The 13,300-nt window shown below is 56.4% G+C and overlaps 1 protein-coding gene across 11 annotated transcripts in view; it reads left to right on the top strand.

The window, feature by feature from the left end:
- Nucleotides 1-13,300, top strand: part of DOCK1 (dedicator of cytokinesis 1) — a gene marked incomplete at both ends in the record, with an annotated part of 334,004 nt that overhangs the window by 54,440 nt on the left and 266,264 nt on the right. For 5 of the 11 annotated variants that reach the window (XM_084245683.1, XM_084245685.1, XM_084245677.1 and 2 more), the window contains 5 exons: nucleotides 1,104-1,176; nucleotides 4,114-4,193; nucleotides 7,776-7,901; nucleotides 11,603-11,727; nucleotides 12,638-12,736. In XM_084245683.1, the coding sequence (XP_084101809.1) occupies nucleotides 1,104-1,176; nucleotides 4,114-4,193; nucleotides 7,776-7,901; nucleotides 11,603-11,727; nucleotides 12,638-12,736 (503 nt within the window). Of the gene's footprint in view, nucleotides 1-1,103; nucleotides 1,177-4,050; nucleotides 4,194-7,775; nucleotides 7,902-11,602; nucleotides 11,728-12,637; nucleotides 12,737-13,300 lie in introns of all 11 variants that reach the window. The other 6 variants (XM_084245678.1, XM_084245681.1, XM_084245676.1 and 3 more) reach the window with 4 other exon arrangements.

Raw genomic sequence — 13,300 nt, 5'->3', positions numbered from 1 at the left:
TTGGTCCTTGGGCTGTGGGTGTCTCCGGAGTGGGGATCCTTGGGCCCTTCTGGCTGCTGGGAGGGTGGCGCCGTGGACGTGGCCTGTGGCGAGGCAGGGCCTGCCGGCTGCCCGCCTCTGTGCTGCCAGTGCAGTTGCCTTCCTGCTTGCCTGGCCTTGCCCCTTCCCCTGTCGTTGCGGTGACCCTGACGTCCCTTCCGCTGTACCCCTCGCCTCCCAGCGCTCCGTGCTGTCTCTTGTCGGCTGCACCCTTCACACCCCGTCCCATCACCACCAGGCAGCCAACAGCACGTCTTGCCTTTTTAAGGCCAGGCCTCATACCTGAATCACGTAGAGACCCTGGGCGGTCAGTTTGGGGTGAGTCCCTCCTCCAAACCCCAACCTTCACTTTCTCCTTTGGTGACAGATTTTTTGTAAGAATCAGATTCTCAGCCACAGAACTTCCTGGCCCGGGACTGTGGGCCAAGACCCCTGAGGTGTCTCCAAGGCCCGGTGGCTGCTGAGCCTTCTTTCTCTGAGGCTTGGGCCACTTCCCAGGAGCTGCAGGGCCCGGCTGCTCAATGCAGTGGCTGCATTTTTGCTCACTTGCTGCATCTTACACGTAGTTGCTGAGCTCCTGGTGTGCTCTAGGCCCACAGGCTGGGTTTGGCCGGGGTGTCAGGCCATCAGGGACCCTCTGAATTAGGCCCATGACAGGTCAGAGGGCTGTAGACACTCAAAAAGGTCCCACTAGGGACTGGCTATGGGGAGGGTCCCCCAGGGTTAGAAGAACCTTGCTGTGGTCCAGCGCTCTGTTTCTCCGCCCCACCCGCCCGCCTTAGGTGTTCGCTGCTAGAGGACGCGCCCCGTGGAGCTCCGCAGTGTGGCTGATATAAGGGAAACGTGTGTTACATGGTTTTGCCCCTTGGGGACCCTCCCCTTTGGGCCAGCGCTTTCAGGGAATTTAATGTGTCGTACACACGTGGAAATACTTAGAACTTGAATTTAAGAAAGTCCCACCGTCAAGTTTGTGCTGTTGTTGGTCAGAAGACACTGATTTCCCTTTGTTTTTTGTGATGATAACACTCAAGCCAAAACAACCTCTGTTCTTTTCTTGTCCCCAGTGATGGATGTAACAGATATAATAAATGGAAAAGTAGACGATGAAGATAAACAGCATTTCATTCCCTTTCAGCCGTAAGTATGGAGCACAATACTTGAGCAGATATAATATGGAAAATGTATATTTGTAATAATTATCTCCATAATTAAGTTGATAAACTCAGCACAAATAGGAATTGATGATTTTGCTCCGGTGCGTGGCATTTTTGTCGCCTCCAGAATCCCGGGTTAAGGTTTATTTATGGTCTTGAAGTGGAAGATTTTACACGTGACGGCTCAGGACACACAGAATTACAATTCTACCCTGAGCGTATTTCTTCACATAATTGATTTGTTCGAAGACCAGCTCACCTTTTCGGAGTACAGCACTCTCAAATTCATCCCGGGAGGTTGCTGTTCGCAAAGTAGAAAACCCAATAAAATAGTGACAAATTCTTTTGTAAAGCGAGAAATAAGACTGGGAGGCAGGTCGTGGGCGGCTGAGTTTCTGCCCGGCTGTTGCTTGGAGTGAGCGTGCCCGGGCCCGCCCGTGTGGGCTCCATTCAGTTCGGACCCCGCGCTGTCGAGAGGTGGGGCAGCTTGAGAGGCACTTGGAGGAGATTCATTAGATTGATTCTCTGATTGGAAGGTCGATTCCGTGGAAGAGGCTGGCAGAATTGGTGTTATTTCCCTGGAGATTAAAGCAGGCGTGAACCTGGTTAATGGCCTGTGTCCACTTCAAGGGCACTGGGCCCCTCAGACAGAGGTGGAGAGCCAGGAAGAGGGAGTGGAATGGTTTCGGCTAATGGAGAGTGACAGCTCCCTCCCGGGCGTGTGAAGTCCTAGCAGAAGAGCGAGTCACGAGGAGGCTGGGATCGTCTGCGTGGGGCCCTACACGCTGGCTTCTCTTGTTCCTGTTTTTTTATATCTGGTTTCGAGCTTGGAACAAATTTCATCTTAGAAATTTTAGATTTAGGTGTTGGCCCAGGGGGCTTGGAGGCTGGTGACACTCAGTGGGGACTTGGGGGTGAGCACAGGCAATGGATGGGAGGCCCCCTGCCTTGCCACCACCCAGCCCGGCTTTCAGACACGGCCCGGAGTGGTTTTCTCTGCAGGCAGGTGGCTGGTCAGAGAGCGCCCTGAAGCGTAGCCCGCGAGCAGGTGTCGAATCTCCCCGACACACGAGCACCAGGAAGCCCCGAGCGTCCAGGTGTGTGTCTGCTGCATCATGGGAGGCCGAGACCTCAGTTGTTTGGATGCTTTAGATTTACGCGTCTGTTGCATACGGTCACCACAGGTGGCTATTTAAATGAACGGAAATTAAATCAAATGAAATATTTCATTTTCAATCACAGCCCCATTTAGAGTGTGGTTACCCCAGGTGGCTGGCGGCTGCCACGTTGGGCAGTGCAGCTGGAGAGCCTGTCCATCACCAGTGCTCTCTTGTCCTCACTGCAGCATGCGAGGGACAGGGAGCGCAGGTTACGGCATCTGCAAGCTTCCTCAGTAAACAGGGGGCCCCTCAGCATTGAACATGGGCAGGTATGAGGTAATAAAGAAAATGCATTCTCATTTTACAAAATGATAATATGAAATTGCCTCTTTAGCACTGAGAAATAAGGCGCCAGTGCTGTTTGCATGCTGTGATGTATGAGACCTCAGTATTTCTTGATGCCCACATGTATTTCTGAGGTGAGATGACCTCTTGCCTGCTAATGTCTGCAGGGGGTTATCTTTTGAAAAGTGAGGAGAACTCAGGTTTGCTAGTTTCAGGTTTGCTGATCTGAATTCCCCTGGGACGCATCAGGCATTACGGGGGCAGCCATCTTGATTTGCTCTTTGGGGGAAATGTTCACTTTAAAAAGTACTGTTCAGGCGCAACTCCACTGTGACTGTGGCTCCTCGTTCCACTAAAGGAAGATAGATATGCAGATTAATATTTGTGGTATTAGAAACAAAGATCTGCATGATTTTAATAGCAAAATAAGCTCTGATACCAGTTGTTTGGGAAATGTCATGCTAATGAAACTGTTTTTCGCTCCATTAAAACTGATTTATTTGATGGCAGGAGAAGTTTTAGGGAAGGAAGCACAGTGCACATTTCTCTCTATGTCCCTTTTAACTTGGCGAGGCAAATTGAAGCAGTCCTCAGCTCTCATGAGTCACGTGGGCTCGCGTGATGAATAACACTGTCCTTTTTTCCCCCCAGAAATTATTTGAAAACCTATATATACATGACTTACATTCTTGCTCCTTTCGTATTCTATATTTTTGTTTCTATGAATGTCTATTTACACGAACTTGCACATAGTCTCTGCATATGTTGCCTGTTATTTATTTCCTTGATGCGAGTACAGCTTCTATTAAAAGCTCTGATCCATGGGCTTCCCAAACATGGGTGGTTTGCATTTGCAATTGCTGTTGTGTTCTTCAAAAACTAAGCTTTTCGTTTCATATTTTGAAGCAGCATAGGCTGAGCGTATAGTCTGACGGTGTGGAGCGATTCCCCCAGCTCCCACACACCTAGGTTAGAGGGATCTCTCTTTTGTTTTGTCATGATTTTGCCTTCCCCTTCAAACCACCTGCCCCCTGACCGAGGCTGTGGGCAGGAATTCCTGAAGTTGAAGAAATGGCCAAAACATCTCTTGGGATTAAATGCTGTCCATTTATGTGATTTTCAGATAAGTGCCCTGGTTCATTATTGTCTGGTAGAATCAGAGCGGGACCCTAATGAATATTTATTTCCTGGGGATGGGGTTGGCCTCATTTTATTTCTCTTGTGTGGTTCAGCATTTTCCTGATCAATGCTCTTCCCTGTCTCTCTTGTCACCTATCCTGTCCTTTGTTGTGCGTTGACTCGATGACTCTCTCGCACTCGGTGACGATGATCTCTTGTGTTCCCTTGTTACCGTGACCTCTGGGTCTCTGCCCCCTTGTCTCCTGTGGTCTTGGTCGTCCCGTGCCCTCCAGGCTCGCGTTGGACGACGCCATTCGACACAAGCCGCTGAACATGTCATCCCGTTTTTCACCCAGGGTGGCAGGGGAGAATGACTTCCTTCAAACTGTTATAAACAAAGTCATTGCTGCCAAAGAAGTCAACCACAAGGGCCAGGGTATGTATTCTGTTATTTTGTTTGTTTCTATAACTGTCTATTTACGTGAACTTGAGTCATGTGGTATGGTGTGCACGATAGTTTGATGGTCATGATGGTGATCATGATAATGGTGGTGATGATGATGGTGGTGATGATGATGGTGATGCTGGTGATGATGGTGGTGGTGATGATAATGGTGGTGGTGATGGTGGTGGTGGTGATGATGATGGTGGTGATGAGGATGATGGTGATAATGATGGTGGTGGTGATGATAATGGTGGTGGTGGTGGTGGTGATGATGGTGGTGATGAGGTTGATGGTGATGATGGTGGTGGTGATGATAATGGTGGTGGTGATGATGATGGTGGTGATGAGGATGATGGTGATGATGGTGGTGGTGATGATAATGGTGGTGGTGATGATGATGGTGGTGATGAGGATGATGGTGATAATGATGGTGGTGGTGATGATAATGGTGATGCTGGTGATGATGGTGGTGGTGATGATAATGGTGGTGGTGATGGTGGTGGTGGTGATGATGATGGTGGTGATGAGGATGATGGTGATAATGATGGTGGTGGTGATGATAATGGTGGTGGTGGTGGTGGTGATGATGGTGGTGATGATGATGGTGGTGATGATGGTGATGGCAATGATAGTGGTGTTGACAGTGGTGGTGGTGGTAAGGTGATGATGATGATTGTGTTGATAACAGTGATGGTTGGTGGGCATGATAGTGGTGATGGTGACAATGGTGGTGGTAATGAAGGGGATGATAGTGATGAAGATGGTGACGATAGTGATGATGATGGTGATGGTGATGGTGGTGATGATATGGTGTATAATGCTGGATTACAGCATGTTCTTCCCTGGCGCAGTATCTGAGAATTTTCTAGCTAATCACCTTTCTAAGTACTGCTGAGAGCTAACCTGGGAGAGAGGGGGAGACTGAGTGGGATACAATTAAATGTTTGGGAAGAGGCCGGAGTTGATGAGACAGGAAACAACTCATTCATTTGCCCTTTTTCATCCTAGCTATTTTTGAAAGCATTTTGAAGACTTCATAAGTGAAGTCAGTAACTGTCCACTGTTCTTTCATCCCCCTGCTTAGAGGAACATGGAGCTGTGGGCTGTACCCCTCCTTTGCAAGTGCCCTTCTCTGTTTATCCTGTGTGAGTCTTACACTAATCACAGCGGCATGCTTTGCTGCCCCGCTCCCCGTCACCTGGAAAGGGCTCCATTTTGCAGACTGATTCCCCTTTGCTTTGCAATAGAAGGGATTTCTCCTCCCCTGCTCCCTCTTGCACTCCTCATTTTTAATCCCACTATGACAAGTTTCCGAGCCGCTGACCTTCTGTTGGCAGAGGCCGTGAATCAATCACCCAGGCTGCTGACAGTTGGCACCCGGGCTGGCTGGGAGGACTGCCAGAAAACAACAGTTTTCTGAGGCCTGCTTGCGGGCTGAGGGTAGGTCACCTTCAGAAGATCCACCTGAGGCTGCTTTTAGCCCCGAGGTACAGCCACGCCTCAGTCTGTGACTGGATGCAGACTCACGGTAAACTCAGTGGGCCTGGGGGAGCACCCTGCATCTTCGCCTGGTTGCCCTCCGCCCCCGGGCTTTTCGGAAGCTGTTCTCAAGATTCATGTCCCATTGTTTTAAAGGCTGAGTATGAGTTGAGTCTTAAGAATGTTCTGGAGGAATGAGGAGCCTTTGGTGAACAACAACCCCCCTCTTTGGAAAAGGCAAAACAAAATCCCCAGCCCCATGTTGATGAAATGTGGCTTCTGTAGACAGAGTGATTTTAAGCTGTTCCAGGAGCATCTTCTCATAAACTAACGTGCCAACCTGCACTTGAGCTGAAAGGCCTGGGGAAGGCCCATGAAAGTGGTTTCGGTTGGAGGCAGACTCAGGTTGGGCACTCGGTCCCAGGCCCCACCCCACCGCCTTGGGTTTCATCTCTTACTATCATCAGAGCTTTGCTAGACTCTTGACAGACTCACTCGGGAGAGGCAGGATCGGGGCCAGGCCCTCAGGAACTGGGGCAGAGGACCCACCTGCTCTGCCAGGGGGCCAGGTACTGTGGCCCACTCTGGGACGCCAAGGCCCGGGGGCTGATATTTGGGGCCCCAGTTCTCTGAGGCCACATGAGAAAGCTCATAGAGACCAGAACATTGACAGCACTTTCAAGGGGACCGCAGGTGCCCACTGAACTGAACTGAACCCCTCAGGCTTACCTTGCAATGCAAGGGCCGTTCTCACCCAAGGGTGCGTGTCCCTGAGCCCAGATCATGGAGCTCAGAGTGAGCTGTAGGTGTGGGGGGCTTCACCTGGCAGAACCCACCACATTCAATGACCAGGCTCACCCAACACCCCAACCCCCCAGAGGCAGAGGGAGGGAGGAGGTGGCAAGGGCATAGGAGAGTCAAGCCAGGGAGTTTCCCATGCTCCTGCTTGGCACCCGCTCCTGCCTCTGCTGAGATCTCTCTGCGCTCTGGCCTCTTTCTGGCTTGTTCCATGTCTGCCCATCACAGGTGTCAGCCTCTTTCACAGTCAGCCCCGGGAGCCTGCCCCCTGCACCCAGAGGTGCTGGCGTCTTGTGTGATGGTGGCTTCTTGCGCAGCCGCAGGCCGGCGCCCGCTCTTCGTGGGGTGACGTCCGCTCATTCCTCTTGCGTTCTGTTATTCTAGTGAAGCCAAAGTCAGCCTCAAAAGCACTTTTTCTTTGGAAGTTGGCCCCATTTTCTTTGGTGGAGGAAAGTGTTTAGAACCCAGCCTCCTCAGGAGGATGTTGTCTCTCGGCTTCAAAGGTGTGGGAGCAAATTGACTTGTGCCGCTGAGTTACTCAGTGATGGATTCAGATCGCCGGGGAGCTGGTCCTGAACGGCAGGACCCCGAGCGGTGCTAGGGACAGAGGTTCCATCGTCACTTCTTTACCTCTGACTCCTGTAAACGCTGGTCTCATCCCATCACCCCGGACTCCGGAAGGGGCTTGAGTTGGAGTGACTCGGTGGGGCTCGCTCTGAGATCTGAGAAACCCTCATCCTGCTGTCCCTGCTTGGGACCAAGCCCACGTCGACTGCACTGTCACTGCCGGAGGACAGAGCCAGGAGCGGGGCGCGCTCCCTCGAGGGGCAGTCCGCTTGGCTGTCCCGTTGGCCTGACCTGCTGCCGGGTCTTGTGTGATTCAGGAAAGGGAACCCCCCCCTCTGGGCAGGCGGGCGGTGCGGGAGGCCCAGGCCCCTCGGCGCAGCGTGGGCTGGCCTGGTGTCCCCCCAGCAACCTCCTCTGCTGTGATCCTTTTTGGGAGATGGAAAAACAATGACCTCCTCAGTGCACCCCCAGAAACACGCTCCCTCCTGATTTGTCTGATGCGCAGCACCCCAAGGAGTCGTGCTGCGGCGGCTGGCCCTGTGGCTGTGCCGGCCCCTCCTGAGGCGAGGCCCAGCTAGTTGGACGCCGGGCACCATCCCCTGGCCCCTCACTGCTTTCTCCTACACCCTCATTGAGACGTGAATTCAAGGCGCCTCATTCAGTGGAGCTGGTCTTGTGAAGCCTTCGGCGGCCAGGGCGACCGTGGCTCATGCACCCTTGTTTTTCTAGGTTTGTGGGTTACACTGAAACTGCTTCCCGGAGATACTCGTCAGATAAGGAAAGAGTTTCCTCACTTAGTGGACAGGACCACGGCCGTGGCTCGGAAAACGGGGTTCCCGGAGATCATCATGCCTGGTAAGAGCTGATGCCTTTGGTGTCCTGGGCTTGGCCGGCGCTGCAGGCTCTGGGGGCTTGTGTCGCTGTCACAGACAGTGTGTGTGCCCGGCTCGGAGCAGCCCTGGCCCGGAGAGCCGAGCACGTGGCCACGTGGCGCCCGGACCCCCCCTGGGCCCCTCCTGAGTCAGGAGCCGGGCCAGAGAGAGCGGGCGGGCCCTGGCGGGCGGACGGGGGAGGGCGGGCTCCATCCCCGTGGGGTGCGGCTCCTGGCACACGGAACAGGACAGGAGGGTCAGGCCAGCCCGAGAACCCGTGTGTGCCCTCGGCAGCGGGGCAGACGTCCTTGTCATCATGGCCCCTCACTCCTCTGTCCCGTGGTCCTTGGTGCCTGTAACCAGGGTGCTCTGTGATTCACCCTCTGCCCCAGGGACAGTGGGCGCTGCGCCCCACATGCCCCCTGCTGTGGGCTGAGGGCTGCGCGGGGTCTTCGTGGTCACTGGTGCAGTCAAGGGGCAGCTTAGCGTCTGCTAAGGGGCTGGTCACCGCAGGGCCGGGCGGTGCTTTGACACACTAACTTCGGCTCCCAGCGATGCCCACCCCTACAGGCCCTGGACAGCGGGCGGGTGTCCAGTGTGAGTTCAGAGGCGAGGGCCACTGTTCAGGTGGACACCAAGCCACCAGACGTGAGGTCACCTCGCTGCTGCCCCTCTGGTCTTGGGCACGCTCCCTGGAGAGGCAAAGAAGGGTATTTCCTTCCATCTGGGAGCTGGAGTCAGGAAGCTGTGGGGTATAACAGAAAACTGAAGCCAGCTGACAGCTGGCGCCCCCAGGACTCTTGTGGGCCCCGCGGAGGGAGGCCTGGAGCCAGCCAGGTCCCAGGAGCACCGGTGCCCTGTCCTTGGACATACCCTGCCGGCCCCCATCTTCCTAAACCCCCTCGTGCTGAAGCAGAGGCTGCTTTCACCTCGGGCTTCCACACTGGAGGCTGAGAGTCCTCTGACAGCTGCTGGGGTCCCCGGGACCCGCCAGCACTGGGCGGCGGCTCCCCCACCCTGTGCGAGGTTGTGCAGCCAGCCCCTCTGGGGTGACATCTCACCTAAAGATGGAAGGGGGGGCCGAACGCAACGGGCCAACAAGTGGGGTGACTGGAGGGTCCCGCAGTGGTGCCGTGAGTGCTCACACGTGGCACCTGCTCAGGTGTGACAGTGGTTCTTCTCGTCCCTCAGTCCATTGTGGATTTTCAACTTAGTGAACACACACCGAACTCTATGGTAAGAGTAATCTGTTATGTTTCTAGAAGACTTTTCACTTCCAAATAATGGTTTTTCTTTTTAATTTTTTATTTTATTTATACAAGAACTGGGGTACAGTCAGAAGTGGGGGAGGGTGAGAGAATTCACCAGAGCCAGAGCGGGGAATAGAACAGGCAGACTGATGAAACACACTGCTGAGGGGAGCAGCGGGAAATAATGTTTGTATTAATCATCTGATTGGATCCTCCGGAGGCCGTGGGGGCACGTCACTGTTCGTCCTCATATCTGAGGGGCGGGGCTTGCAGGTAGCGCTCCCGTCAGTGACCTGCTCCATCCATGCAAGGATTCCGGGAGCCTTTGCACCGAACGTGTTCCCACAAAGGTGAACCGCCGCCTGGAGCTGCCTGGCTCATGAGCAGGGAGATGGGGCCGGGCCCCCACATCCACAGCCCCCCTGGTCTCCTTCCTTGGGGCTCTCCATACCCGCGGCGAGCGGGGTCTGCCCATGCACAGGAGAGTTATGCCTCATTTGTGGAGGGCCGTCGGGGGTGCACCCCTTCCTGTGTCTGCAGGTCTACAGGCTGTGGCAAACCCCACACCTGGGCAGATGAGCCCTGTGGCTTACCTGAGCAGGAGGCAGGTGTGACCCTCAGCCTGGCGTGAAACTGCCTGGGCCCTGGCAGTGTGTGCAGGTCCATGTGGACTTGGAGTGCGTGTGTTTCGGTGCTTGCACTTGACAGGCAGCTGCCATCAGGGTGAAGACGCGGCACTTCTCGCGTCCTCAGCACGTGCTCGGGTCCCAAGGGAGACCCAGAACTTCCAGTTCACAGTGGTTCTGCTTCCCTTACAGTTGGGGGCTTTAGTGAGTCTGCACCTCCAAACTCCTCCTGAGAGGCTCCTGGGGACACCCCCCGGCTGTTGTCCTGGCAGGTTCCACATGTGGCTCTCAAGTTCCAGCTCCCCGGAGGGGCGCAGTCTGGCTCGAGCTGTCACCCCAAGCTTTGTCCTGGGGGAGAGGTGGTGGGGGTCTCTCTCAGACCCCCGCCTTCTGCCGAGCTGCCTGCATGTCCTGTCGGCCGGTCGACTCGCCTGGGGGCATCTCCAGCGACAGTGGGGAGCCTGCACCCTGCCTGGGCTCTTCTCTCTCTCTCGTCGCCCATTGGGGGGCCCTGGTGGGAAGCAGGGGTGCTCTCCGAGTCCCCTCCTACACCAGGCCCTTCCTCCCCGGCACGTGGGCCTCTGGCGTCCCCACCGGTGGGTCGGCCTGCTCAGAACCTGTCTCCCTCGGGCTGGTCCTGGCACGGGGGTGTCCCGCAGCCGCCGTGAGCGAGGCTCTCGGACGAGGGGCGGTATTGCTGACAAGGCTTCTATGCGCTGATGCAACTTCCAGGCGGCGGCTGCTCGCGGTGGGTGGCGGGAGGGCGAGCGACTTGTGGGCCGCGCGGCTGGCCTGTGGCTGGGGGGCCTCTCCTCCTGCCCCTGCCTGGCCCCCGTGGTCGGGGTCGCGATGCAGCTTTCGCCCCCAGCCGCACTGTGGTGCAGGCAGCGACCCACTGGGGTGATCATGATAATGGCTTTTAAATGGAATCTCAATTTACTAGTTGGAGACATTAAAGGCCAGAATAAAATAATTAAGAAAAAGGAGAAAAACAAGGAAGCAAGGGGATCGTTTATCTCTGGGGATCCTCGTCCTGTGGCCTGGGGGGCTGTGCTGACCTTGTGGGACTGTCCCTCCTGTCCCCTGGCCTGGGGCTGCTCCCGGCCAGCGCTGAGGGTTCCCAGGCCACCCTGTGCGTGCTCTCAGCCGAGGAGCGCCCAGCTCGTGGGGTGTGTGTGTGGTGTGTGTGCGCGCGTGTGCATGTGGTGCACGAGTGTGTGTGTTTTCAGTTCCCGGCCCCTTCACTGGCCCCCACTCAGGGTCCTGCCCGCGGCCTGCCCTGTCAAGGGGAGAAGCTCCGTGGGGAAGTTTCATTCTGGAAAATCTACTCCCTACTCCTGGGCCTCTGCACTCGCTGCGCCCAGCCTTCCCTTCACCCTTCAGAGGGACGCCGAGGGCCCGTCGCCAGTGGTCGTCCTGGGCGTTGTCATGTTCTTTGGCTGCTGAGCCTCGGGTGACCGCGTCCCTGGCCTAAGGCAGGCATGACAGGGTTGTTGGGCCTGGGTCGCTCCGGAAGGAGGGACCTCACATCTGAAGCTTGAGCCCCTTGAGCCTGGCTGCTGCACAGGTGCGGAGGCTCCAGGTGAGGCGCCCAGAAGTCGTGGGGGCCTGGACATGTCCCTCCTTCCCACGAGCCTTATGAGGTGACCGCGGCTGTGTCTTGCTTTTAACAGGTGAAACTCTTGCAGAAAATGCCTCACAGCCACCTGCACAGCATGTGTAACTCTGCTAGCCAGAGACAGCTGTGCAGAATTCACGGCTAAGCTATGGGGAATGGATTGGTTTTAAAGGTATAATTTTTCCCCCAGGTGATGTTCGAAATGACATCTACGTAACGTTAGTCCAAGGAGATTTTGATAAAGGAAGCAAGACGACGGCCAAGAACGTCGAGGTCACGGTGTCTGTGTATGACGAGGATGGGAAGCGGCTGGAGGTATTTCTTGCGCCAAGTTTTTCCCTCAGTGTGTCACCTGGACTTTGCCACGTACATGGGGCTGCGAGGCTCCTCCTTCCCTCTGCCTGAGAGGTCCTGGTGTCCTGGCAGCCGCTGTCCCAGGGGACCCCCGAGGTCCTGACCATCGTCCTCGGTCAGTCCTGTCACTGCGCCTCACCGGCGAGTGTGAGCCCTGGACCCGGGTCCAGCCGTCACCCTGCATGTCCAGATACCATTAGTGTCGCCACCTGAGGGCTGCTGAAGCCCAGGCAGGGCATGAAGGGGGCTGGGGCTGGAGCTCGGTGCTGCTTCCTGGCCCTTCCTGGCAACCTCCTGCCAGGCACAGCGGCCTGCAGGGGGTGCAGGGGACACACCGGCAGGCTGCGGCCTCCTGAGGACCGGCGGTCAAGGCAGCCAGCAGGTGTCCTGACCATCCCCTCGACCCAGACCGGAGGGCTGGGGTCTCCTGGGCCCACGAGCCTGAGAGCGGCCCCCTGGGGGTGCTCCTGAGGCTCAGAGCGGCCGGTGAGGCCGGCCAGGCTTCTGCGGGAGGGGGGCAGGCCGCCCTTGTTGCTGGGTCTATGTGGGGTCAGCTGGTCGGTGTTGACGGTAGAGGAACAGGTGGGAGTTGGGTGGCCTTCTCCTCGCCCACGTCCCCTTACTCTAGACTCGGGTGGGATCTCAGGTTAAAGTGATGGGGGTGTGTGGCGGGTGGGGGACAGCAGCCTCTCGCGTCCACGTGGAGGCCCCTTGCTGGCCCTGGCTCAGGAGCCGGGCATAGGTGTGTTCTGGCGCCTGGGGGCCGGCATCCCGCCGCTTGTCCCTGCCCTCGTGGCCTGGTGGGGCGGAGGGGCTGCTGGCGCGCAGGCTCTGGGAGGGCTGATGCGAGCTCTTTATGCTTCTTTCAAAGCATGTGATTTTCCCGGGTGCTGGCGATGAAGCCATTTCGGAGTACAAGTCGGTGATTTACTACCAGGTCAAACAGCCACGCTGGTTTGAGACTGTTAAGGTATTTACATGGTCATTTCACCCCGTGGCCTGGGCTGGGGAACACACGTTTGTTTCCCAAGGAAACCCCCACCTCCTACCCGCCTGGCGCTTCTCGAAGGGCACCCAGCCCCCGAGCAGGCCCTCCACAAAGGCGTTCAAGGTTGCTAGGGAACCGGGCTGGCGTTTCTTGGAAGACATTTACTCTCATCTCCTTTTGGACATAAAAACGGGACTTTCATGGAGACAAATGACCGTCCTCCAGAGAGCGCCGCGGCCTCTCCCGGGGCTGCTGTTGCGTGTGCTGTCCGCAGACCGCTGGTGAACAGGGGGGCCAAGATACGGGACTTCCTGGGCACACCCTGCCCTGGCCCTGCCCTGTGTCTGACGCCTCGTGCCCACCTGCCGGAACCCATCCGGGAGGCGCCAGGGGCTGAGATTTGCCACCCAGGCCAGGGGGTGCTGGGAGCCCCGCGTGAGACGTGGGAATCTGGGGCAGTCCGGGCTTCATGGCCCGTGTATTGGGTCTGGTTCTTGTACGCAGATCACAAGGAGGCTTTCTCCCCGCTGCCCGCACAGGTCCCCA

Source organism: Talpa europaea (assembly GCF_964194135.1).
Source record: "Talpa europaea genome assembly, chromosome: 10".
NCBI classification, from domain to species: Eukaryota; Metazoa; Chordata; class Mammalia; order Eulipotyphla; family Talpidae; genus Talpa; species Talpa europaea.
This window is presented reverse-complemented; position numbering and strand designations above follow the sequence as displayed.